The 26,480-nt window shown below is 42.3% G+C and overlaps 1 protein-coding gene across 1 annotated transcript in view; it reads left to right on the top strand.

The window, feature by feature from the left end:
- The window catches only part of pex14 (peroxisomal biogenesis factor 14), a 247,306-nt gene that overhangs the window by 202,655 nt on the left and 18,171 nt on the right, over positions 1-26,480 (top strand). Inside the window, exon 7 of the mRNA XM_078238657.1 lies at positions 14,690-14,787. Coding sequence (XP_078094783.1) covers positions 14,690-14,787 — 98 coding nt within the window. The remainder of the gene's footprint in view (positions 1-14,689; positions 14,788-26,480) is intronic.

Raw genomic sequence — 26,480 nt, 5'->3', positions numbered from 1 at the left:
CTGGGACGTCTTGTTGAAGTTGTACAAGACATTGGTAAGATCACACTTGGTATACTGTGTACAGTTCTGGTCACCCTATTATAGAAAGGATATTATTAAACTAGAAAGAGTGCAGAAGAGATTTACTAGGATGCTACTGGGACTTGATGGTTTGAGTTATAAGGAGAGGCTGGATAGACTCGGACGTTTTTCCTCTGGAGCGTAGAAGGCTTAGAGGTGATCTTATAGAGGTCTATAAAATAATGAGGGGCATAGATCAGCTAGATAGTCAATATCTGTTCCCAAAGGTAGGGGAGTGTAACACTCGAGGTTTAAGGTAAGAGGGGAGAGATACGAAACGGTCTAGGTGGGCAATTTTTTCACACAGAGGGTGGTGAGTGTCTGGAACAAGCTGCCAGAGGTAGTAGTAGAGGCGGGTACAATTTTGTCTCTTAAAAAGCATTTAGACAGTTACATGGGTACGATGGGTATAGAGGGATATGGGCCAAACATGGGCAATTGGGACTAGCTTAGCAGTTTAAAAAAAGGGTGGCATGGACAGGTTGGGCCGATGGGCCTGTTTCCATGCTGTATGACTCTATGACTCTAATGGGGCTGATGTCCCTGTTGGTGTCATTCATTTTGGACTTAGGTATTCATAGAAACCCTACAGTGCAGAAGGAGGGCATTCAGCCCATCGAGTCTGCACAGACAACAATCCACCCAGGCCCTTTCCCCGTAACTCCACATATTTACCCCACTAATCCCTCTAACCTACACATCCCGGGACACTAAGGGGCAATTTAGCATGGCCAATCAACCTAACCCGCACATCTTTGGGCTGCGGGAGAAATCGAAGCACCCGGAGGGAACCCACGCAGACACGGGGAGAACGTGCAGACTCCTCACAGACAGTGACCCAAGCTGGGAATCGAACCCAGGTCCTGGGAGCTGTGAGGCGGCAGTGCTAACCACTGTGCCACCATGCTGCCCTTTTATCAGTTTAGCTGCCCTCCTTTTCAGCCTCTCTTAAGCCAGGATGTCCTCATTGTGCTATAAAGTTACACATAGCTCCAGCTGATTTCCACCCATAAAGCCATAACAATTCCCTCTTATTTGTCCAATTTTTCCTCAGCGCTTCATTATTTTCTACTTTCATTTGTTGCTTTCATGCTTTACCTACTCCATCGCTAGACCAATTTTATAACTGCCATTACATTTTGATCTTTCCAATCTCTAAGCATCACACCCGTTTTGAATGAATTCCTTCGCAATGCCTGCCAGGATATGTACGACCACTTTCATTTGCAACTTTCCTCGGACCATCGCAAATTGATCCAGGTCAGCTGATGACTCTTGTTTTAAAGCTCTCAGCCTAATTATTTCATCATAATTCCTAATATTTAATACTTTCTTCATCCCAGGAAATTCCACTATAGACTGGGAAGAGAGCCTACAGCTTCTTCAGTCAACATGGATATCAAAAACGTGTTTAAGATATTGCTTAGCCGTTTATTAGAAGCATGCTTGGAATGCTAGCATTTCCCTGGCCTCCATTATTCCCTGACTATATATATACACATCTATAAAAACCTTTTATACTGCACTTACTATTCCCCATAACCTTAAATTTTGTTTCCTAATAAAGTTCTCAACTAGTTTCTTAACCTTGTTCTACTATCTGTCCCCATTTTATCTGCAGGTTTATACTGGAGTACTTCTCCCTTTCCCCCACATTACTTCACTTGCTTCCCCCATCATTCTTCTCATTACACTTCTTTCACAATGGAACATGGTTGCTTTGAATTCTCTAACCCATTTTTAAAAAGGCATCCCAACCATCTTGTGTATGGTCGAATATCTTCTTTATGGAGTGCGCTAAAATCAAAATGTTCTAATGGATAGGCTTGAAAGATTACAAAATTATTCAATCTTGCCGTTAGTAGAAGCTGGATTCTGTGGAATACACTGAGGAATTTCCCTGGCCTGCTCTCACCTCTCAGGTTTACTACATTCTCTTTATCTCCTAAAAGGTGGCAAATCTCATGCGCCGAGGGGATTCAACTGGGAAGCTGCCAAAACTCAGGCCCTCAATAAAAAGGCCTGAAAACAAATCAAGATCTACCCTTTCTTTGCTAAAATAAAGAAGTCCAAGTGTGTTGAAAACTTAATTGGCAAACTTGCGACTCTTGTGGTAATTCAAATCTGTATGTTTTACACACAAAAAGTAGAATAAAGTGTTCTAAAAGAGATCATAATAGAATTTTTTTACTGAGGAAAAAGGACATGCCGTCAAAGTTTTTACCTTGGACTCATCAGGACAGATGCATAAGAATGCCAATTGTAAACAGAACAACAGTACTGGATGAGAAAAGAATGCTAATTAGTTGGCAATTGGACTCATTGGTAGAGGCGTTACCATGGTGAATGAACTAGGGAACAGTTAACTGCCAAGCTTTTGTTTAAATTCAGACCAGGCAGGTTGACTCTGATTGGTCAAGGTATTGCCACGGGGAATGAATCAGGGAATAGCTGATCCCCAAGCTTATGTTTAGTTGAAAAAGATGCAATGCATGGACACACTCCTTCTGTCTGCAAAGGACAGGGTCCTCTGTGCAAATATATGTAACTTCTAGCATGTGTAGGTGAGCCACAATATGAGCCCAACTGATGATCTTAAATTGATTGCCAATGTAATTCTTAACACAATTAGGATTGTTTAGGAAGTACTGTCCAAAGGTAGAGTCACAACTAATGTTGGACACTTTTGAGTTTTGCAAGTCCAGGCTGGTTGGGTATGGTCAGTATTTTGCCTGTTACGAATAGCTGAAGGGACATGTTATTTGATATGCTCCGTCATCGTTGAGATATACGGCCTAAATATCTGACATCACACCAGCACCGAAATTCATATACCACATTACTCAATTGTGCCATGGGCAGAATGTCACGTTGGCTTGACAGCAGCATCCTGTTAATGGAGAATACCACTTAAAGTTTTAGAGTCATAGAGGTTTACAGCATGGAAACAGGCCCTTTGGACCAACTTGTCCATGCCGCCCATTTTTTTAAGCCCCTAAGCTAGTTCCAATTGCCCGCATTTGGCCCATATCCCTCTATACCCATCTTATCCATGTAACTGTCTAAACGCTTTTTAAAAGACAAAATTGTACCCGCCTCTACTACTACCAGACACTCACCACCCTCTGTGAAAAAATTGCCCCTCTGGATCTTTTTGTATCTCTCCCCTCTCTCTCACCTTAAACCTGTTCCCTCTAGTTTGAGACTCCCCTACCTTTGGGAAAAGATATTGACTATCTAGCTGATCTTATGCCCCCTCATTATTTTATAGACCTCTGTAAGATCACCCCTCAGTCTTCTACGCTCAACCACTTGTGGTGCTACTACATAGCAACAGTGTGAAATGGCTAGCTTTCCCTGTTATCAATTTTTTTTTGAGACACCTTACCCTTCCAGGGTAATCTGAGGTAGTCTGGGAACTCCTTAGCATTGAAAGCTTCAGCCTCAGGCCCATTCATGAGTTTGTACGATATACAACAAGGAACAATCTGATCAGGGTAGCTATTATCCCAGAGAATGACTTTGATGTGCCTTATTTCAGCATCAAGCTTGCATGGTAAGCAAGTGGCTCAAGTCCTATTTACGAGGTTGCCAATAATGCCAATCTTTTGGCCTTAGAGGTTACTGATCAGGCGGATCATATCAGACAGCTTGTATTACCAAACAACTATTTATTTTGTACTGTTTTTGCTCATATTGTTGAATGGAAGGAGAGGGAGGAGAAAGGAGTTTTGCACATGGATGTGCATGAGGCCATGAACAGTTCTTATTTTGACCATCCTTTGTCTTTGTTTCAACCTCCAGATGCAAATGCATGGGTCAGAATCTGAATGGGAAAGCTGTATTGGGATATTGTCCCTTTAGAGACGAGGGCATCACGTAGGAGCTAAGCAATTACATGATCTATTTGCTTTCTTTCTTTCATGAGATGTGGGCATTGCCAGCATTTGTTGCCCATCCCTAATTGCCCTGGAACTAAATAGTCATCTTGGCCATTTCAGAGGGCAGTTAAGTGTCAACCGCATGGTCTCTACACTAACCCATGCTGCATATAAGACCTCATTCTAGTATTATGGCACAATTCCTCCTTGTGTTCTGTGAAAAATGAGACAAAAGTTTTTCATACCAATTTGTCATTGTATAGTTTATTCATCTATATCACTTGGTTATAGCTTGTTGCACTTCAACTGTACATGACCTATGTTAAATATTGAGGTTCACATTATAAATCTGTTTGTAGCCCTAACAAATCAAGTGTTATAGTTTTCTGATGGTCTAAAATAATAAGTATTAAAGTAACCATACTGATTTGGTTAAATATAGATTGGGAAAGCTATTTGAGAATCCCACGAAAAGCCAATATATTTACTTTAATATTTAATTTTTTCTAAATGTGCCAATTTGATGATGATAGCTACCTACCAAGTATTCAATTTATTTCTTTTTCCAGCTGCCAGCTTGCTTTCTGACTCAATTGCTTGTATAATGTAAATGATCAGATTAAAATTAACTTTTGGAAAAAACAAATAAACTTTCCCATAGCATATGGCTTTAATTTTACAATACCTATGAGCAGTTTTGGATTATCTTCGTGCATCGTATGTTTTGCAGTGATGTATATGACTTGTTCTGGATAATGGTGAATATTTTGGTGTACTTATTTAGTATGCTTGAAGTTGATCTTGAATTTAGCACCTTAAGGATCGAGAGGAAGAGGATTGAAAAGGCAAGAGATAGACAGTACAGGCCATTTTTTTGCCAACACTGGGCAACATCTACAGAGGAACATCTCCAAAGCTTTTCCTTAGAAGGACATGAACTTTCTTCCCTGCTTTTGTGAACAAGAGTAGTAAAGAACTACCACAGGTGGGATTTTCTGGTCCCACACTATAGCATCATCGTGGGTGGGATAGAAAATTTGACAGACCAGTGAAAAGTCCTTGGTCTTTGGTTGGGAATTTCTCTTGTCACGTTACTGTGTGACTCCAAACAGTGGAAAGTATTGGTCTGGTTACTTTATAATAAGATGGTAAACGTCTTTTTGAATGTATTCATGCGATTGGTACAGTGTCAGAATGATTTCTCCCCGAGAGTGTCGTAGCAGTTTTTTTTTGTTGTTGAAGGCAGGCTCCTTGCAATGACAATTGGAATTTATCGAACATTTTAATGAGAGAGAAAAAAATGCCTCCTGGCACTTTCCAGCAGCTTTATCAGACAAAAATTGGCGCCCAAGTCAATGAAGGAGACATTAGAAGAGGCAGCTCGGTCAAAGGAAGGTTCTAAAGAGGGTCTTAAAAGTGGAAAAAGGGTGGAATGGAGAGATGGTAGGAGGGCGGTGAGGTTTAGAGAGGGAACTTTGAAGGCTTTGAGCCTAGGTGGCTGAAGGCAAGCCAGCCAGCCAATGTGGGGATTGAATTATGTTCAAAGAATGAGACGGGCCATATTATTCATATTTTTATTTGAAATCTGTGAAGTGCTAGGCTGTTTGTGTTGCTAACCATATGGAGTTTAACAAGCTGTGGGCAAATTGGTAATTGTCATCAAATTGTCACATGCTGGGAACTGTACTTTCATGTGTGTCTGTGTCTTTAAACACGGATGTAGCCTCTCGAACTTCAAAACAGTTGGTTAAATCCGGACCAAGCTTCATAAGCGACCTCCTGTCATTTCAAATCAGTGGATTCCCCTTGAAAACAAAAATTGTGGCAGCACGCTCTTCATGTATTTGTGATTAATGACTTAATTACCACAGCAAGATGAATACAGGATTCAAATACATTTTAATGATGTAGACCACAAAATAAACTCTTAACATATGTCTTTATTAACAGGATTTATTGAGTGATTACAATGGAGCTTTACTTAACGATAAACTCTCAACTAATTTACCGAGAAGTATTTAGCTTCCATTTAACGTATTTGTGAGCAGTTCCTTGTACTTCCGGTACTCTCTCCCACAATGCCCTACGCCCCCCTCCTGTTTCATACACCTTCAATTTAATTTCTTCTCCTTTCCGCCACCTGTCCCTCACTGTGAGATTGGGCTAGTAAATTATTTTCTCATTTGTACCAGAGTCGTTGTTTAACAAGGAGATGTTTGGGAACATATCCTGGGTTCCTGCCGCCCTTTGAGAAATGATCTCACTTCCTCGTGCGGCCTTCCTTTAGGTGATTTGGCAGACGTGAATTTTCTGTGTGAAGTTTTAAGTTTATTTTCAGTGTCACAAGTCGGCTTACACTGCAATGAGATTACTGTGAAAATTCCCTAGTCCGGCGCCTGTTCGGGTACACCGAGGGAGAATTTAGCACGGCCAATTCACCTAACCAGCACGTCCTTCGGACTGTTGGAGGAAATGGGAGCACCCGGAGGAAATCCACGCAGACGGGGAGAATGTGCAAACGCCACACAGTGATTCCAAGCCGGGAATCGAACCCAGGTCCCTGGCGCTGTGAGGCGGCAGTGCTAACCACTGTGCCACCGTGCCGCCCAGGCGTTGCTGAGGTCCCTACCCACGGCACTGAGGAACTGTCACAAATGCATGTTCCAACTACGTCGTTGTGCAGCAGGGTGCTATGGAAACCTCCTGTAGAGTTGGGTTTCATGGAGCCAGGTAAAGGAGGATCTGATTGATGATAACTGCGCCGCATTCAGATTGAATCACTTACTGATTTAAACATAAGAAAAACATTTTGTGTTAACTTGTCTCAACTTCTATGGTATTTTGAATAATATTTCTTGCTTGATATGTGTTACTGGCAAGGAGCAAAGATTTAAGAAGCGTTATTCCCAAGCCTGAAGACTTCCATGGTAGTAAGCATATTTTGGCATGCACAATTGAATAGGCTGCCAACATTTATTATTTAGGCTCACATAGATAGTAAATGACAGCTAGTGTCTAAAACTACACTCCAGCATAAGCTGCTGTCTGAGACAGAGCGGTGGGTCAGTAAAGGAGAGAAAATTGACAAACAGACTGTTTCAAATCCAAGTGGTTTCCTCTAAACTATCCGAGTGAAATTTGTTAGTAGATTGACTGTATTTATACTTTTTAACATTTAATCACAAAGTATGAATGGATTCTGCATCTCAGTCATATTTCCCCAAATATATTTTGGGTTTGCATTTCATAGAATGTAAAGTTGATGCCAGTTTAAGGGCCTATTTTGGGCACTAATAATGATGGAAGTATCTGTTGACCCTTCTAGTTGGTTCTGTAACAGAGGCTATGAGTTTAAGCAAAACATTATCAACACATCATAAATATTAGTTGCCAATGCTGTTTGGAGAAATCTGTCACATTACTGAAAAATAAATTCTCTTCGGAAAGCTGCCAAACAGCCCTGTTTCAAATTGGAGTGTCACATTAAGTTTCGGGCTGATCCATGTAAATATAGATGACTGGGAAATGTGTATGTCTAGTATGCTGAACATGTAAAGTGGATAATTGGTTAGTATTTAATGAAGGGCCAGAATATAGGGCCATAGCTTCCTCAGTGTGGCAATCAGCGTTGGACAGGGTGCAGTCTGGATCTTTAAAATGGGTACACTGACGTTAGACAACAAAAACAGGAAATGCTGCAAAATCTCAGCAGGTCTGACAGCATCTGTGGGGAGAGAATAGAGCCAACGTTTCGAGTCTGGATGACCCTTCGTCAGAGCTCTGACGAAGGGTCATCCAGGTTGAAACATTGGCTCTATTCTCTCCCCACAGATGCTGTCAGACCTGCTGAGATTTTCAAGCGTTTCCTGTTTTTGTTTCAGATTCCAGCATCCACAGTATTTTGCCTTTTCGCTGAAGTTAGAAGTGCTATTAGTGTAACACTGGCAAAGCCAAGAGAAGTTAGTGATTTAAATCGCTTTGTCGCATAGTTCCCAGCCCAGCGCAATTGTCTAGGGAAAGTTAGCGCTTCTGGACAATCGCCACGTATGCCTTTCTCTTGGAATTAGCGAGAGGGATTCCCCAGCGCATCTTTGTGGTACACACACACACACACACACATACACACACACATACACACACACACACATTCCGCCCCCCCCCACCCCCCAAATCGATGTTGGGGAGCCAGGAAGAAACAGAATCTTGCTTAGATTTGAAGTGAATGTTTGCAATACGGAAACAATGCCTTGTTCAAATGTATTCTTATTTTAAAGTTCAAACAAATCATTTATTGCTGGATATTATCTGAGAGTTTGGGGTGTTACAGCAAAAATAAAGCAGTTTCCACCAACATATGATCATCCGATTAGTTCATTTTAAACTTCATGGACCTAAAGGAAGGCATGGAATGAAAATGAAAAGGTTCCAGCAGTGCCCAAAACTGGGCCATAACTAAATAATTTAAATGATTTACTTTGTCCATTTGTCTATACCCCTCAAGAATCTAAGTAATGATATGATCTTATGGGCAGCGAAGAGCTCTCCTGGTTAAATAAGCTATAAGGTTGCTGCTTCACTTTGACAGTCACTGCTTTTAAAGTAAAATGGAAACATCACATCTCAGTCGAACCGTTTCATTATGGAATTCATTGCATTTCATGTGTGGTTTAGTTTTGTATTTTGCTGCTTTTGTTTTACATTTTGCCTTTCTTTTAATAAAGAAAGATGTATTCTTCGTTTATTACCCCCCGCTGCTATTTGTAATCCCATTTATCCCATTGCCTGGAGATCCACTTAGTGTGCCTGTGTTTGTACTTGTGCCAAATGAAGTTTACCTTTGTTGTATTTGTTCTCAGTATCTAACTGAGGCAGGTTAATTTTTCAATGTTGGTGCAGGATTTTTATTTAGAGTGCCAACAATAGAATAACTCGGGGATTATGTAGAATGCAGAAATAATGCTCGGCTTTGCCAAGTAGCATTCAGGTTTATTTGCTTCGTAGTCAACTGATTTTGTTCCAGTCGTTGCGTATCTCATTCCCACCAAGTTGGTTATCTTGTTCGTGCCATGTGGCCCCTCAAGTTGTGATGCAGCTGAGATGGGAGAAATTGCTTATTCGTTCAGTGCCCTTCACATGTGCCAGAAGGAACCAGCACCAACAACTCCCACTGTGTACTTTTGAGGACTTTGTGTGGTTGATGAATTCAAGTATGTGATCTCACTCCTTCAGATTCCTGTAATAATATCTCATTTTGACTGCTTCACTTCCTTTTCTTTTTCATGCTGTTGATGTTAGTCACACTGGCATTGCTACCAATATTGCTACAATAAATCAAGGGGATCTTCGCGTATTGTCACTTGGCCCATTTATTACGGTTTCCTTTCACTGAATGAAGGCAATTTTGTGTCGGGGACCAATTTAAACACCAGCATAAAAATTGATTTCCATCAACCGGGCCAGCCAGTGACTTTGGTACTTCATTGTGAACCTTGATTTCCTGGCATCAACAATTTGTAAAATCCAAAATGGAATTCTCTGCGGTGTGTGTAAATTAATTACCCTGGGAATAATAGGAAATGCGTTGGGAGCAGGCTTTTCTGGCCTTCAGTGGAAATCTTCTTCATCATTTCATAGAATCCCTACAATGCAGAAAGAAGCCATTTGGCCCACCGACTCTTCAACAGAGCGCCTTACCCAGGCACTATCTCCGTAACCCCACATATTTACCCTGCTAATCCCCCTAACTTGCTCTTCTTGGGACATTAGGGGGCAACTTAGCATGGCCAATCCACCTAACCCGCACATCTTTGGAGTGTGGAGGGGAACCGGAGCACCCGGAGGAAACCCACGCAGACTCGGGGAGAACGTGCAAACTCCACACAGACAATGACCCGAGGTCGGAATTGAACCCGGGTCCCTGGCGCTGAGAGGCAGCAGTGCTAACCACTGTGCCACCCAGCTCGCCCATTATAGTTAATATTGAGTAAAACACATTCTAGAGTTTTTCTCTCAACCCCTCACCTTGACCTGAAACTCCTACCCATCAAAAACTTCATCAAACCATCTCTTTGCACCCCCCCCCCCCACCAACTCTTCTATTACTGAGTACCCAGGAATATTTTACTAAAATGAGGTACCGTAACAATTCAAGTTGTTCTATTCTTTTTTCGTATTTTATTTCACCACCTTAAGGATCAACACAGAAGCAGACCACTCAGTCCACCGTACCAGTGCCAGCCTTCTGTAGCATCTTGGGATATTTACTGCACTAAATACACTATATCAGTGCTGATGTTGAGTAAATAATTCTGATTTCAACCATCTGCTGCATAGACCATGTCATTTTGCGGTCCTGTAGTCTCCTCAATGGGGGTATTTGCAACCCTCGGTCTTGGCATCGCCCAATATTCATCAAATTTCATTAATCCCATGTTATGAACAAAGCTTGACAGGAAGGACTGAGCAATATCTTAATCTGGATAATCCACAGCAGGAGACCTTGTGTGCATTAATCTATCTTGCACCTTTTATTAACATGAGTGAATAAATGACAAGGTAAATAAACAATCAAAGGCAGAGTTTGGTTTAAATATCCTACAACTGACTTAAAATAATGCACTTGCTATTTATTTTATAGGGTTTATGCACACACTGAATTTATTGCAAAACATTTTTGAAGAATTGCCACTTAGGTGAATGAGTGTGGTTCTGTTCTTGCTCGTTTAATGGTCATTGAGTGATATTGCCCAATTAGTGTCAGTTAGTGACGAATAATGTGTGGTCTCATGTTAAGATCTCTTATCAACCAGGAACTTGCCTGAGAAGCTCCTTTCACAAAGTCCCTTAGCAGCTGTTGGAAAGATGTATATCCTATTTGTCTGTATTGGATTTAAAGCAAGCCCATAAATGATGAGGACAAATATTAATCTGCTGTGCCATCCAATTCCTCCACAAATTTAATTCATTTCTAAAATTAAAGGCAATAAAAGAAAATCAGTTTTATCAGCTTCTAAAAATATTCCATATTTTATACAGCTTAGTGTACTACATTCTTCAAGGGTTCTTGCAGAATATTAATTGAAAAGTGTGACTGACGCTAGCTTTATTTGAAGAAGTTAGTGTAACAATTTAGTAGTTAAGGATCAAATCCATGTGGCTAACATACATGGGGTATTGGAGAAGTGTTTAATAAAACTTGCATGGAATGTACCTTCCATGTTACACAATGTATTTGAAAAAGCCTAAGATATGAAATGAAACTCTCCAACCTGGGTTATAAATGTACAGATAGTGGGTGTAGATTGTCAGATAGTGCAGTTTTTAATTCTTCTATTAGCTCATTTGTTGGTGACTATCTTAATAACACCATTACCTTAAAGAAGCATTGAACAGATAGTTTTAAAGTTTATTTGTTAGTGTCACAAGTAGGCTTACATTAACACTGCAATGAAGTTACTGTGAAAATCCCCTAGTCACCACACTCCGGCGTCTGTTTGGGTACACTGAGGGAGAATTTAGCTTGGCCAATGCACCTAACCAGCATGTCTTTTGGACTGTGGGAGGAAACCGGAGCACCCGGAGGAAACCCGCGCAGATATGGGGAGAACGTGCAAACTCCACACAGACTTTGACCCAAGCTGGGAGTCGAACCTGGGTTCTTGGCGCTGTGAGGCAGCAGTGCTAACCACTGTGCCACCATACAGAAAACTTCATCCAGTGTTATCAAAACAAAATATAGGAATTTTTGAAAATGGTTTATGTTCCGCTTTTTGGGGGAGAAAAAGAGAGAGGTTTTTATACAGATCCGCTTTGTTCTATTTAACGGTGATCTACAATTGCATCATAGTAATGTTGATTTCTGCATATTACTTTTGTCACCTTACTTTGTCAAATTCACTGCTAACTTCTCACCCAGGTGATGCTTTGGTCAGCAATTTTTACCAGTTAAAATCAGAAAATTATCAGATTGCGATAGTACTGTGTTTCTAGTTGAGAAGGATTTCCAATTCCTGTTCCTGTAATGCCCAATGTAAAAACAGTAAATACACTTCACTCAGCACATATCAATAATTTTGAAATAATGTGAAAAGGTCTAATCTTTTAATTTCACACCTTACTTTTTGAACACTGAAATATTTATAATCATTGGTTAGCGGTGAAGCTTCAAGTTAGTTTTAATAATGGTACTGACTATTTCTTGGTCAGAGCAATGACCAGTAGCAGAGAGGACCAGCCTTCACTGTGCCCGAATTTCATGCTTATTTGCTGGTGTCTGTCGCAGAGGGACTTGCACAAGAAGCCCATCTTGGAACATGAGAGTAGGAGTAGGCCATTCAGCCTATCGAGCCTGCTCCGCCATTCAGTTAGATCACAGCTGATCATCTACCTCAACAATGCTTTCCTGTGCTATCCCATATCCCTTGATATGATTAATGTCCAGAAATCTATTGTTTTCTATCTTGAACATGGTCAATGGGTGAGCTTCCTTCTGTGGTACAGAATTCCAAAGATTCACCACCCTCTGAGTGAAGACGTTTTTCCATTTCAGTCCTAAATGGCCTGCCCCTTATTCTGAGACTGTGTTTTCTGGTTCTAGACTCACCAACCAGGGGAAGCGTTCTATCTATATCTAGCCTGTCAAACCCTGTGAGAATTTTGTAAGTTTCAATGTGATCGCCTCTCATTCTCCAAAACTCTAGAGAATATAGGCCAAGTTTCCTCAATCTCTTCTCCTAAGGCAATCTTATCATCCCAGGGATCAGTCTGGTGAACCTCCATCGCACTCCTTCCATGGCAATTATATTAGATAAGGAGACTAAAACTGTACACAATACTCCAAAACTGCAGTCTCATCAAGGCTTTTTGTAATTGCAGCAAAACATCTTTACCCTTGCACTCAAATCCCCTTGTGATGAAGGCCAACATACCATTTGCTTTCCTAATTGCTTGCTGCACCTGCATGCTAGCTTTTAATGACTCATGAACAAGGATACCCAGGTCCCCATGGGCATCAACAGTTCCCAACATCTCACCATTTAAGAAATATTCTATCTTTCAGTTTTTTCTACCAAAGTGAATAACTTAACACTTGTTCACGTATCCCATCTGCCATGTTCTTGCCCATCCACTTAACCTGACCAAGCCCCCTTGAAGCCCTTTTGAAGCCTCCTCACAACTTACGTTCCCTTCTACTTTTGTGCCATCGGCAAATTTGGCAATATGTTTGGTCCCCAAATCCAATCATTTATATGGATTGTGAACAACTGTGGTCTTTGTGGTACCCCACTAGTAACAACCTGCCATCGTGTGACTGACCTGTTAACTAATTTTTCTGTTTTCTGTTAACTAATTCTCAGTCCATACCAGTATGGTGCTGTCAAGAATTGACCTGCGCTTTTATGTTTTGATTTGATTTGATTTATTATTGTGACATCTATTAACATACAGTGAAAAATATTGTTTCTTGCGCACTATACAGACAAAGCATACCGTTCATAGAGAAGGAAACGAGAGAGTGCAGAATGTAGTGTTACAGGCATAGCTAGGGTGTAGAGAAAGATCAACTTAATGCAAGGTAGGTCCATTCAAAAGTCTGACAGCAGCAGGGAAGAAGCTGTTCCTGAGTCGGTTGGTCCGTGACCTCAGGCTTTTGTATCTTTTTTCCAGTGGAAGAGAGAATGTCCGGGGTGCGTGGGATCCATAATTATACTGGCTGCTTTGCTGAGGCAGCGGGAAGTGTAGACAGAGTCAATGGATGGGAGGCTGGTTTGTGTGATGGATTGGGCTACATTCACGACCTTTTGTAGTTCCTTGCGGTCTTGGGCAGAGCAGGAGCCATACCAAGCTGTGATACAATCAGAAAGAATGCTTTCTGTGGTGCATCTGTTTCTCAGCAATTTGCATTCCTATTCACTTTTCTCTTTCTTTATCGATTTCTTGGTCCTCCTTTATTGGATTCTAAATTGCTCCAAATCCTCGTGTTTACCACTTTTTCTGCCAACCTTATAAGCCACTTCCTTTGATCTGATGCAATCTTTAACTTATTTTGTTAGCCACGGTTGATTTACCTTTCCTGTTGGTTTTATTGTATCTTTGAGGAATGTATATTTGTTGTAAACCATGTAATACTTATATTGCCTATTTACTGTCAAAATCTTTAGTGTATTTTCCCAATCCACCATTGCCAACTCACCCCTCAAACCTTCTTTGTTTCTTTTGTTCTGATTTAAGACCCTAGTTTCGGAATGAACTGCATCACTTTCACCCGATATCTGCCTTACAAGTTTAGTCTTTAGTAAAATCATAGAATCCTACTGTGCAGAAGGAGGCCATTCGGCCCATCGGGTCTGCACCGACCACAACCCCACCCAGGCCCTATCCCTGACACCAAGGGGCAATTTTAGCATGGCCAATCCACCTAACCCGCACATCTTTGGACTGTGGGAGGAAACCGGAGCACCCGGAGGAAGCCCCCGCAGACACTGGGAGAACGCGCAGACATTGTGAAGCTAATGCAATATTTGTTAAATTGTCTTCTCAATGTTTAATCTATCTGCCTGAATGTGTAGGAAAATAAAAGTAAGTTGGAAAAGCTTCATCTATATGCAGGGAAGAAACGAGGAATGGTGTATCTTACAAATAGTTGTGATGCATGAAGAAGGTTTAATTTTGGTGATGTGAAAGGTTAGTTAATGAGAGAATGATGATTTCTGTGAAGTAAAAGTGATTTAATTTCTTTTCTTGCATAGTGACACAGCTACAAACAAACCTTACCACAGTGCAGGAGCTTCTGGAACAGCAGCAAGAGAGGTTACAAGAGCTTTCCCAAGAACTGGCTGGTACCAAGGTAACTACAAACACAGTCTTGTTTCAAAAAATGGCTCATTCCTGTTAGATCTAAGTGAATTTGAGGTGTCAATCGTAAGAAATAACAGTAACTCAGCCAACACTGCAGATTATATACCCCAACCGTATGCAAAGCGTTAATGGAACTCATACAAGGGGACAACTTCACCAACTGCAGTCCTCAACTTGTACTTTTAATACCTTAATATTGAATCTAGCTGGGGTTATGGGGCTGTGGGGATAGGGCCTGGGTGGGATTGTGATTGGTGCAGACTCAATGGGCTGAATGGCCTCCTGCACTGCAGGATTCTATGATTCTACCTCGTTTGTTTCTTACTGTAGATTAGTTATAAGCATGTAACTACTTGAAATATTTGCTTCAAATCAGTATGCAGTGACCACCGAATTGAGATGCAACACGGATTATTTTGTGGGTTCAATCAAACTTTTTATGAAAATCCATAAATATTAAACAAATGCCTTGGAAGACTAATACCTGGGTTGATGTACCTCAGTGTTTAACAAGCTACTGTTGTGTGCATCCCTTTGATGTTGTTGAAGCTGTCTTTCCTTTGCAAACAATTAGCAGGTTAAATGTCTCATTGCATCCAGAACATCCCCTTTGTGGCTCGTGCAAGAGAGAAATTTGGACAATGTGCTCAGAATCACCTCGGTGTCCAGTTACTTGGGAGTCCTGAAAACCTGCACTGAGTCTATTTCCGACAGGCTTTCCGGCACACTTTAACCTGATCACTAACAGCACGATAAGATATTGCCAGGGAGATTTATTGTATAACTGCTACCAATCTTCAAATGGTATGTCATCTGTAGGGAGGATGGGAAAAGCAGAGACAGGTTAGGAGGCATAATAAGCCTGACACTGAACAAATATATCTTAAAAGCTAAGGCCAGAAAGATTAGGAAAGAATAAAGTTAATAAGTGGAGAGCTTAATTAGAGCGGATAGAATATGCTTCAATCAATGAAAAAAATTAGAATGGGGAGTAACACCAATGAACCCAGGATATCAAATTGGACTGAATCTTGGTCGAGCATTTGACTGTAAACTAGAGAACTATGTTCAATTGCAGCTCTATGAGACTGGCTTTTACAGATAATAAGCTGGACATCTTTTTATACAACTGAATTAAAGCATCTTTAACTTGAGTGGAAGATAACATAAGTACCAGGACTGGTTCCATCTCCTACGCTTCCTTCATGTCAGTATTCACGATGCTTCAAAGCCCCAACAGTTTGGTAAAGCAGAAACATCTGTCTGTGCCAGACCAAGGCCAGCCATATCTATAATTTTATAGTTTTTCCTCCATTCACACAGCTGACCCACCCCAAAATATTCCGCTGACCCTTCGATATTCAGTCTGACTTATGAATATTGGTTGCGTGAGTGGGATACCAGAGAAGGGAGACTGACACCTGTGGAACTGGCACCTAGGATGAGTTGGTGCCTTTAGGGAAAGAGGGTAAAAGCCAGTGAGGAGGGAGACTTTGGCCTAATCTGGTAGCACTTTCACCTCTGAGTCAGAAAGTTATCATAGAATCCCTATAGTGCAGAAGGGGGCCATTCGGCCCATGGAACCTGCACCGACAACCATCCCACCCAGGCCCCATCCCCATAACCCCACGCATTTACCCTAGCTAGTCCCCCTGACACTGAGGGGCAATTTAGGATGGCCAATCAACTTAACTTGCACATCTTTGGACACTAAGGAGCAATTTGCCACGGCTAATCCACCTAACCCGCACATCTTTGGAGTGTGGGAGGAAACCGGAGCATCCGGAGGAACCCATGCAGACACGGGGAGAACGTGCAGACTCCACACAGACAGTGACCCAAGCTGGGAATTGAACCCGGGTCCCTGGCGCTGTAAGACAGCAGTGCTAACCACTGTGCTACCGTGCTGCTCCAATGAAAGCCCCACTCCAGAGACACCAGCATCAAAGTCTAGGCTGACACGCCACTGCAGTAATGAGGGAGTGCTGCACTGTCATATGACGTGTTAAGCTGAGGTCCTCTCTGCTCTCAGGCGAAATAACAGATTCTGTAGCACTGTTTCTTGGAAGAGCAGGAGAATTTCCCCCATTGTCCTGGTCAATATTAATCCCTTAAAAAATAACACTAAAGCATATTATCTAGTTATTACCACATGTGGGAGCTTGCTGTGCACAAATTGGCTTCCACAATTCACACAGTGTAAGAATGAAAATGAACACGGTGAATCCATGTACTCCCTAATGCATGGACAGAATATCCCAGAACAAGCATTCAACGTTATGTGAATGACTTTTAAGAGGATCTTCTATTATCTACTTAAGAACAAGTTTGAAGATTATAAGAATATATCTAGATAGAATTCAACAAGTGGTGCTTATTCTGTGTCTTCAGGACTATGGATATGTTATTTACAAGATGGCTGGGCTGAACTAATCAGTGAGGGCTGTTTGGTTAGCTTAAAGTTCTGAAGTTTTACTTGATTATTTTTGGGACTTGATAAATTTTACTTGAAACCCTATGCTAATTCAGATGCTTGAGTACTTGGGTTCTGTCTGTGATGAGGCAGACTCTACCTGAAATGGGTTTAATAATCTAAATGGCCTTGTCTCATTCTCTGTTTCACTTTAATCTATATTTGTGCTGTGCATGGGACTAGTAATAACTGTCATGATGTTTCACCCAAGCTGGATTAACAAATGCTAATATTGCAAAAGTTCTATTGACTTTGAAGCTTTATTAACATCAGAAAAATGGTTGTGACTTTTACATGATGTTGGCCATCACACAGAATACTAAATCTACAAGGAGGAGAAGCTGTAGATGCTTCACAGCTTCTTAGGACCTTACCGACCTAACACTAATCTAGCATGTTAGAGTTCAGTTACATAAAGTATTTGCATCAAAAATTCCATTGTAAAGAACTATTTTTCAGTTTTACAAGGATCATAATTGCAATAGAAAATTGCGTTTTCTAGGTTTAATCATTATATAATTTTTTTTGTGATTTAACGCTCTGAGTTAATGTCTGGAAGTGGAAACTTTAATTAGAAGCTGCCACAACCTGTAATTAAACTAAACTAGATGTAAGTAATATCTCCCTTCTCCATCCCCATCTCAGCCTATCTTCTGACTAAATGCTTATCCATCTTTAGCTATCTTCAGTCTCCACTATTACACCCTACTCTGCTGGTCAGCTCACTTCCCCCACCTTCGATAAACCCCACCTCATCCAAAACTCCTAATCAGCAGCATATCCCAGTCACTCTTTATCCAGTGCCATCCATGGATCATTTGGTAGCACTCTGACCTCTGAGAGGTTCCAAGTTCAAGTCCCACTGTAGGCCTTAAGCAAAGAGAAAAGGCCGACACTCCAGTGCAGTACTGAGGGAATGCTTTTTAGGACTTGGGATTCTAAGCAGGCGTCAACCATTACTCAGGCAGGAATCCAACTTCAGATGCACACTGGAGAGACGCTACCATTGCTTGGGGCATTAGAGGTGGACATTATATACAACAACCAAGAAGCAAGAGCACAGCTCGTGGTGGTAAAAGGTGTGATTGGCTCAGTAAAGTTCTGTTGAACTGGGGTGAGATTAAGCGCACACAGATGACAGAGGATGTCATTCAGAAATATCCTGCGGTTTTGAAGGAAGCTCTATACCCCAGAGTGTGTCTGAGGTCAGATCATTTCAATGCATAGTAAATAGCAAAAGTTTACAGGAAGTCTCTACCAGACCTTTCAACAGAGTTGGTGTCACTGTATTGAGTACATCACAAAGAAACAAAATGGAAGTGAGAGCCAGCACAAAATAAACCTTTCATGAAAGTTTAGCCAGGTCATTTGTTTGGTGGCCTAATGTGGATCAGGATTTGGAGATCAGCTCAACCAGAAGATGGTGCCACCAGCACCGCTACATCCTTGGGAGTGGTCTGATCATCCATGGCCTAGACTTCATCTGGACTTTGCAGGGGTTTTTATGGGTCGTATGCTTCTAGTCATCGTAGATGTGCATTCTAAGTAGTTAGAAGTGCACATCATGAACAACATCATAGCTCCCATTACAATAGAAAAGCTCCGCCAAGGTTTTGAAACTCATGGTTTACTGGATTCTCCTGTCTCTGATAACGGTGCAATGTTTGCGACTGATTCATTCCAAGAGTTTATGCAAGGGAATGAGATACGCCATGTGTGTACTGCGCCTTTTCAGACAGCTTCAAATAGTGAGCTGTTCAGACACTGAAGGATTGAGGAGAACAGCAGCTGACACTTTTGGGAACCAAGCTCTCGTGGTTCTTGTCCCAGTATCGTATCACACCTCCAACAACAGGACTCTCACCAGCTGAATTACTGCAGGGCAGGAAGCCAAAGTCTCACCTGGATCTGTTACATCCAGATGTCAAAGTGGGAGTGGGAAGGAGTCCAGAAAAGCAGGTGAGACGTGACTGCCATGCTAAGGAGAGACATTTCAATCCAAGTGATGGCGTCTATGTAAGGAATTTTGGCAGTAACCAATGTTGACTGCTTGGAGTTATTCTCAACCAAAGTGGTCCAGTGTCTTTGATAGTGAAACTGACCAATGGAAGATTCATTTGCAGACACTAGGATCACATTCGTCGACACCGTGACTCAGAAACAGCAAAAGTTCCAGATAACACGGCAGAAGGAAATGCTGGATACTCAACAGGAAGTGGATCCCGATGTGCAAGGATTTTCAGTGAACTCTACTCGGACATTCATGCACAGATATTCGACCTACCCCTGTGCCCACAAGTCCAGCTCCACTGAAACCAGCCTCACCAGTGTCTACTGAGTCACCAGTGGTACAGGTCACAGCGTGGTTGCAGAGCTCCTGAAAGACTGATGTATAGTTGAAACATGAGTTTCATTATGTTTCTTCCCTTAAGAAAGATTGAAACTAAAAGCTGGGGGAGAAATGTTATAGAATGTTATAGTAAGCGCCTTCCTAGTTGAATGAATGTACTGATATCTTTAGCAGGTATGAGCGTGTGTGAGTGATGTCATTGGCTATCGCAGCCTTAGTCTTAACATGTGGGAGCAGTGTAATTCACTGCCGCCAGTTCTGAGTCCATGCTGTACTGTATTTCGATATTTTTATAAGATGATTGAATATCACAATGCATTTGACCACCTTTTTGTTTCCAAGTTACCCCACCACCCCTCTCTCCTTTATCGTGCCTCCCTAAAACTCGCCTCTTTAACCAAGTTTCGGGGGCTGCTCAGCCTGGCTCAGTAGCTGTTCGCTACACGTGGTGGATATCCAACTCCGGCAAGTCATCAGGATTACTTCTGGAACGTTGAGACCAATACAGTTCCAGTGGCTTCCTGTGCCAGCCCACATTGAACCTCCTGACGTCTGCAGGAAACGCATCCTCCTCAAAGAACGCCATCGATTGACAGCTAACAAAGCACTCTTCTTGACACAGGATCTCCCAAAAAGGCCTGGCAGTTGTTCGAAATCCCACAGTCCCGACTGGAACACATTCCATACTCTACAAACTGCTGAGAGCTCCATCACTCGACGCACATCTCTGGTTATCTGGAAACTTACCCAGCAGTGAAGTCCCAGGTTTCAACCTTCCACCAAAAATCTGGACAGCCCTCACGAGTGACACATGAGGAGTAGCACAAATTGTGCCTCTGACTCCCCAAGTCAGACCATCGCCCAGACACTGAACTTCTGCCCTGAGAGACCCATTCCTGGTGGCGTCTCAGCCAATCACACTACATCAGCTGAAACTGTTGAATGGATTTTTAACGTTGACCTCAAATTAAAACTCTTTCCCCTGCTATATAGAAAAACAATACCTCCTATATCCCACTTCAGCTTATTTCTGTCCGATTATACCCCTGTGAAGTGCCTTGGGATGTTTCCCAATGTTAAAGGCAGTTTATAAATGCACATTGCTGTTAAAAGGGATTGGGTTATTAACATTCATACCCTTTCGTGTACTTAAAGCAAATAGATCAGCAACTGGATCAGTCCAAAGATGTGCAGGTTATGTGGATTGACCATGCTAAATTGACCCTAGTGCCAGGGGATTAGCAGGGTAAATATGTCGGGTTACGGGAATAGGGCCTGGGTGGGATTGTGGTCGGTGCAGACTCGATGGGCCGAATGGCCTCCTGCGCTGTGGGGATTCTATGAACTAGGACCTGGAAGGGACCATCAATGAATAAGCTGAATTTAGCTGGAGGAAACTGTCTTAACATTTCTGTGCTCTATCTGCTGAACATTCTCAGTTAAAAGTGTTTTACAATGTGGAATGAAACCCTTCAGCCCATCATGTCTATGCCAGCCATCAAGCACCTAGCGATTCTAATCCCATTTTCCAGCACTTGGTCCGTAGCCTTGTATGCTTTGACATTTCAAGTGCACATCTAAATACTTCTTGATTGGTTATAAAGAGAAATAGGAGCCGGAAATTAGAAAAATTAAGGGGCAGAATACATCTTGAATTAATGAATGTTCTTTTAAAATAAAACAAAGTTTATTCTAGCGGTGTCCGTCTTAATCAACTTTAGTGCCTCGTGAGTTACAAACTTGAAAGTGCACAAAACTCTTCAATTCCTTTCAAACCATCCGAAAGCATCAAAGATTCTCTTTGATGTGCTGCCACAGTCGGTCTGTCATCCTACAAATCTGTCCACTTTTTCTCCCGCTTGGAAGTGATGAAAGTAAGAAACAATGAGTGAAGCCAAAAACTGAGAGTCTAAATATAAAAGAAAATTATATATCTGTGGTACAAGTCATCATTGGTTCCTTACCAACTGTTCAGATGGATGCAAGAAAGACCACCTTCAAAGATCCCACTACAAACACCGTCATTGGTTTTTCTTTTGCTGATGTTATACTCCCGTGGCCTGGAGTTTGTGTTCAGTGGGCGCTCACCACTGACCCCTAAGCGCAAACTTACCTAATTTGATGGTGGAGCAAAATTCCACAAGGAAGGAGGATTCCTTCACTGTGGGCTTCAGTGTGGTTCTGCCACGTCCTCTAATGCAGGCAAAATGGCAGATCTCCTAGTGCAGTGAATACAAGGCACGCCCACAGGATCTATCAAAACTAAACTGCTAACTGCTGCAGAATCTGTCAGAATAGATTCATGTCATTAGAACAAAAGATTAAAGCGGATACATTGGAGCAGAATATATTTTTTAAAATCCTGTTTATACATTTTTTAAAAGCCTGATAAACAACATTCATCTGAAAGGGCATAAATGTATACATGTTTTTAGGGAGTAAGATGGTGTCCCAATAATGTTCAAAAGTCTTTTAATTAAATGATTTAACAATTCAGATACCCCCCACAGCCAGTTTGGAAGTTGAAATGCCTTCCAGTACTGTTGACCTCACTGCTTCGAACTTTTTAATTATTGCCGTAGTGACTCCAGAGGCTCTTTTCTTCTGGAAACACCAGGCTTCAAATATTTTGTTATTAGTGGGCAATCAGCCCAAATTCTCACCAGTGCTAGTTCTTCCTTTCGAATTTTGAGGCCAGTGATTGCAGTCACTTAGCCTCTGGAGCAGCGCAGAATGGCCCCGTGACACTTGCAGATTTATGTGCTACTATGCACGTCTCTCAAAGTTGCTTTTGCCTCTCACCAATGCAATGATGGCAAACTTTATTTTTATTCATTCATGGGATGTGAGCGTTACTGGTTGGGCCAACATTTATTGCCAATTACACCATTTCAGAGGGCAGCTGAGAGTCAACCACACTGCTGTGGATCTGGAGTCACATGTAGCTCAGACCAGGTAAGGATGGCAGATTTCCTTGCCTAAAGGACATGAGTGAACCAGATGGGTTTTTACAACAACTGGCAACACTGACAGCCTCACCATTATTAGCACTGCAAAATCTGGACACTTGCATTGATGTGCCCCATTAATGTGAGATGAAGGTGACACGGGCGGCACAGTGGTTAGCACTGCTGCCTCACAGCACCAGGGACCCAGGTTCGAATCCCAGCTTGGGTCACTGTCTGTGTGGAGTTTGCACATTCTCCTCGTGTCTGCGTGGGTTTCTTCCGGGTGCTCCGGTTTCCTCCCACGGTCCGAAAGACGTGCTGGTTAGGGTGCATTGACCCGAACAGGCGCCGGAGTGTGGCTACTAGAGGATTTTCGCAGTAACTTCATTGCAGTGTTAATGTAAGCCTACTTGTGACTAATAAATAAACTTTAACTTTATGTGCACTGCCATGTTAAAATTTGAATTAACTCTGGAGTTGCCTCACACCTGGAGGGGTCACCGATCATTTGCGCTTTCCGTTGGTTTGGTATATCTGTAACTGGTGCCAAGTTGATTTTTTTTTAAACCTGGCATTGAAAGAGCTTGAGCAGTCAACTGAAAGAAGAGACGTATGTGATGATGATTTCTTTTGCAATATTAAATATTTCAGCAGCCGTGATGGGACCAGTGTGTGGAGTTTCATGCAAAGCGAAGCTCTGTTTTTGTTCTATGCAGAGTGACGTGAGCAGCACTGAAAGTCTCTGCTGCCCACTCGCACTGTCCAGGATCGCCTCACTGATGCCAAGTAAAACTATTGTTTATGGAGAATCGGAGACCGTTCTAATAAAACACCTGTATACCAGGCAGAATTTACCCTGATCTTGAGCCATACATGGGGGGTTAAGTGCTTTGAATAAGAAATTTCTGAAACATGTTGGAGAAACCATAACTATGTAAAACGACACAAAAAGAGACATCTCTCCCCTCCCCAGAGAGCCTGCTGGAAATTGGCAGGTGTTACATTCCATCTTGGGCCAGGTGGGAAATTCAGCATGTGTGAAACAAAGGCTGTAACAAAACGATGAAATGACACAACAGGCAGATCGTATTACCGTCCTCGGAATTAATTTCAAATTGACTTTGGAAACATAAGGGCCTTACATCAAAGCCAATGTGGAAAACTGCAGAATTGTTTCCAGGTGCTCTATAAGTGATTAGCAACACATGTTTCTTATAAAAAACACTTATCTTTAAGGCTTAGGGGTTTATGACTATTCAGCTGTTAACATTACTTAAGTGGCAACAGTTGGCAGAGCGCCCAACCATATGAGGCAGCACTACCTGTATGCGCACACATCCGAGGCTAAAATTGAGAATGTATTGATCAATACTCAAATATTATTGTCAAGAATTGCCCACTTGTGCCAGATATTGGCGTGTGGTAAAACCACAGTCATATGAATGAGAATTACCCCATCTCTTCCAAAAGCCCCTGTCTACTTAATTGTTTATGAGGGAATACTTGCTTGCCTGATGCAATTGTGGAAAGGTGTTTGGTTGGGAGCTGCAGTTTAAATACAGTCTCGTGTTTTGAGATGTAGTATGTGCACGCAATGCGAGCCCCAATGTGTGTCTGTAACCGCTCCCCCCCCCAACAATTGTTTAATGTGGACAGGTTTATGTTGAAGTAAACTATGGAAAATCATTAAGGAGAGCAAAGAGCTGCCGTTTCGAGTCCCGATGTCAAAGCTGAACTTTGTCAAAGGGTCATCTGGACTCGAAACGTCAGCTCTTTTTCTCTCCTTACAGATGCTGCCCAGACCTGCTGAGATTTTCCAGCATTTTCTCTTTTGGTTTCAGATTCCAGCACCCACAGTAATTTGCTTTTGTTTTATGAAAAGTTTGTGCATCTAACATGGAGGGTGGAAAACTGCACAAAAGCTAACTTGGCGATACAGTGCATGCTAATAACAAAGGTTTAGTTTTTGTGGAACATGCAAAGTGAATTGCGTATGTACAAGAGATGCAGCTTTGTTAGTATTAACTTCGGTTACATAGAAACTAGAACAATGGTTCCCAAACTTTTTTCACTGGGCCGCACTTTCGGAATATAAATTTGCTCGCGCCACACCGAATTTTATCTTGATAAGAAATACATTCAAAAACAAGAAAAAACAACTCCTAGCAGTGCTTGATTCATAACATAGAACACAACTACTTTTATAATATGATCATGGGACATCCAGAAAGTATAAAACAATGCTTGTTTAAACCATGTTTAAATGTTTCTTTGATTGTCCTTGAATCTTCCCGCCACACTTGCCGCACCAGTGTGGCGCGCCGCACCCTTTGGGAACCACTGCTCTAGGTAATCCTCTTGATGGCAACATCTGTCTCATGTATCCAGAATATAGGTCCTGATATTTTGCCATGAATTGTGTTTGTCGTATATATCAAAAAAATTAAAGCGAAATACTGCCAATACTGGAATCTGAAACAGAAATTGCTGGAAAATCTCAGCAAGTCTGACAGCATCTGTGGGGAGAGAATAGAGCCAACGTTCCGAGTGGGGGGGGGGTGGATTGGGACAAAGGGAATGTAAATGAGAATATGGAAGGCTGAGAAGGTGCTAAAAAGTGTCCATTAAATGATCAGAATGCATGAATGGCAGAATAGAGGTACAGATTGTTGAAGGATTGCCTGAGGAATGTGGCAGTTGCCGGGGGGGGGGGGGGGGGGGGGGGGGGGAGAAAGGATGATGAGATAAAATAAAATAAATGGAAATGGGGTGAAGGTGGAGGAGAGAGTTTATGCTCTGAAGTGGTTGAACTCAATGTTCAGTCCGGAAGGCTGCAAAGTGCCCATTGAGAAGATGCGATGATGTCCCTCCAGTTTGCGTTGGCGTTTGTCAGAACATTGCAAAAGCCCAAGGATGGACATGTGGAGAGGAGAGCAGGATGGTGTGTTGGAGAGGCAAACGACAGGAAGGTCTGGGTCCTGCTTGCAGACGGACCGAAGGTGTTCAGCAAAGCGTTCACCCAATCTACATTTGGTCTCTCCAATGTAGAGCGAATGCAATAGACCAGATTGAAGGAGGTGCATGTGGAGCGCTGCTTCACCTGAGAGGGGTGTTTAGGACCTGGGATGGTGAACAGGGAGGGGGTAAAGAGGCAGGTGTTGGACCTTCTGTGATTGCATGGGAAGGTGCCATGGACAGGGGATGAGATGTTGGGTGTGATGGAGGAGTGGACCAGGGTGTCCTGGAGATAGCGATCCCTGCAGAATGCTGACAGGGGCAGTGAGGGGAAGATGTGTTGGGCTGTGGCATCATGCTGGAGTTGATGGAAATGGCGGAGGATAATCCTTTGAATGCAGAGACTGGTAGGATGAAAAGTGAAGACAAGGGGGACCCTATCCTGGTTCTGGGAGGGAGGGGAGGGGGTGAGAGCAGTGGCCCGGGGGATGGGTTGGATACGGTTGAGAACCCTGTCAACCACAGTGGGTGGAAAATCATGATTGAGGAAGGAGGAGGACGTATCGGCAACGCTATTTTGGAAAGTGGCATCATCAGAACAAATGCGGCGGAGGCGAAGGAACTGAGAAAATTGAATGGAGCCCTGACAGGATGTGGGGTGTGAAGAGCTGTAGTCGAGGTAGTTATGGGAGTTGGTGAGCTTGTAATAGATATTAGTGGACAGTTTATCACCAGAAATGGAGACAGAGAGGTCAAGGAAGGGAAGAGAAGTGTCAGAGATGGACCATGTGAAGGTGATGGATGGAAATTGGAAGCAAAGTTGATAAATTTTTCCAGGCCCAGACGAGAGCATGAAGCAGCACTGAAATAGTTGTTGGTGTACTGATAAAGGAGTTGTGGGAGGGGGCCGGAGTGGGACTGGAACAGGGGATGCTCCACACAACCCATAAAGAGAT

The sequence above is a fragment of the Mustelus asterias genome, chromosome 22 (assembly GCF_964213995.1).
Source record: "Mustelus asterias chromosome 22, sMusAst1.hap1.1, whole genome shotgun sequence".
Taxonomy (NCBI): Eukaryota; Metazoa; Chordata; class Chondrichthyes; order Carcharhiniformes; family Triakidae; genus Mustelus; species Mustelus asterias.
The sequence above is the reverse complement of the archived record's forward strand: the minus strand, read 5'-3'. Positions and strand labels throughout refer to the sequence as shown.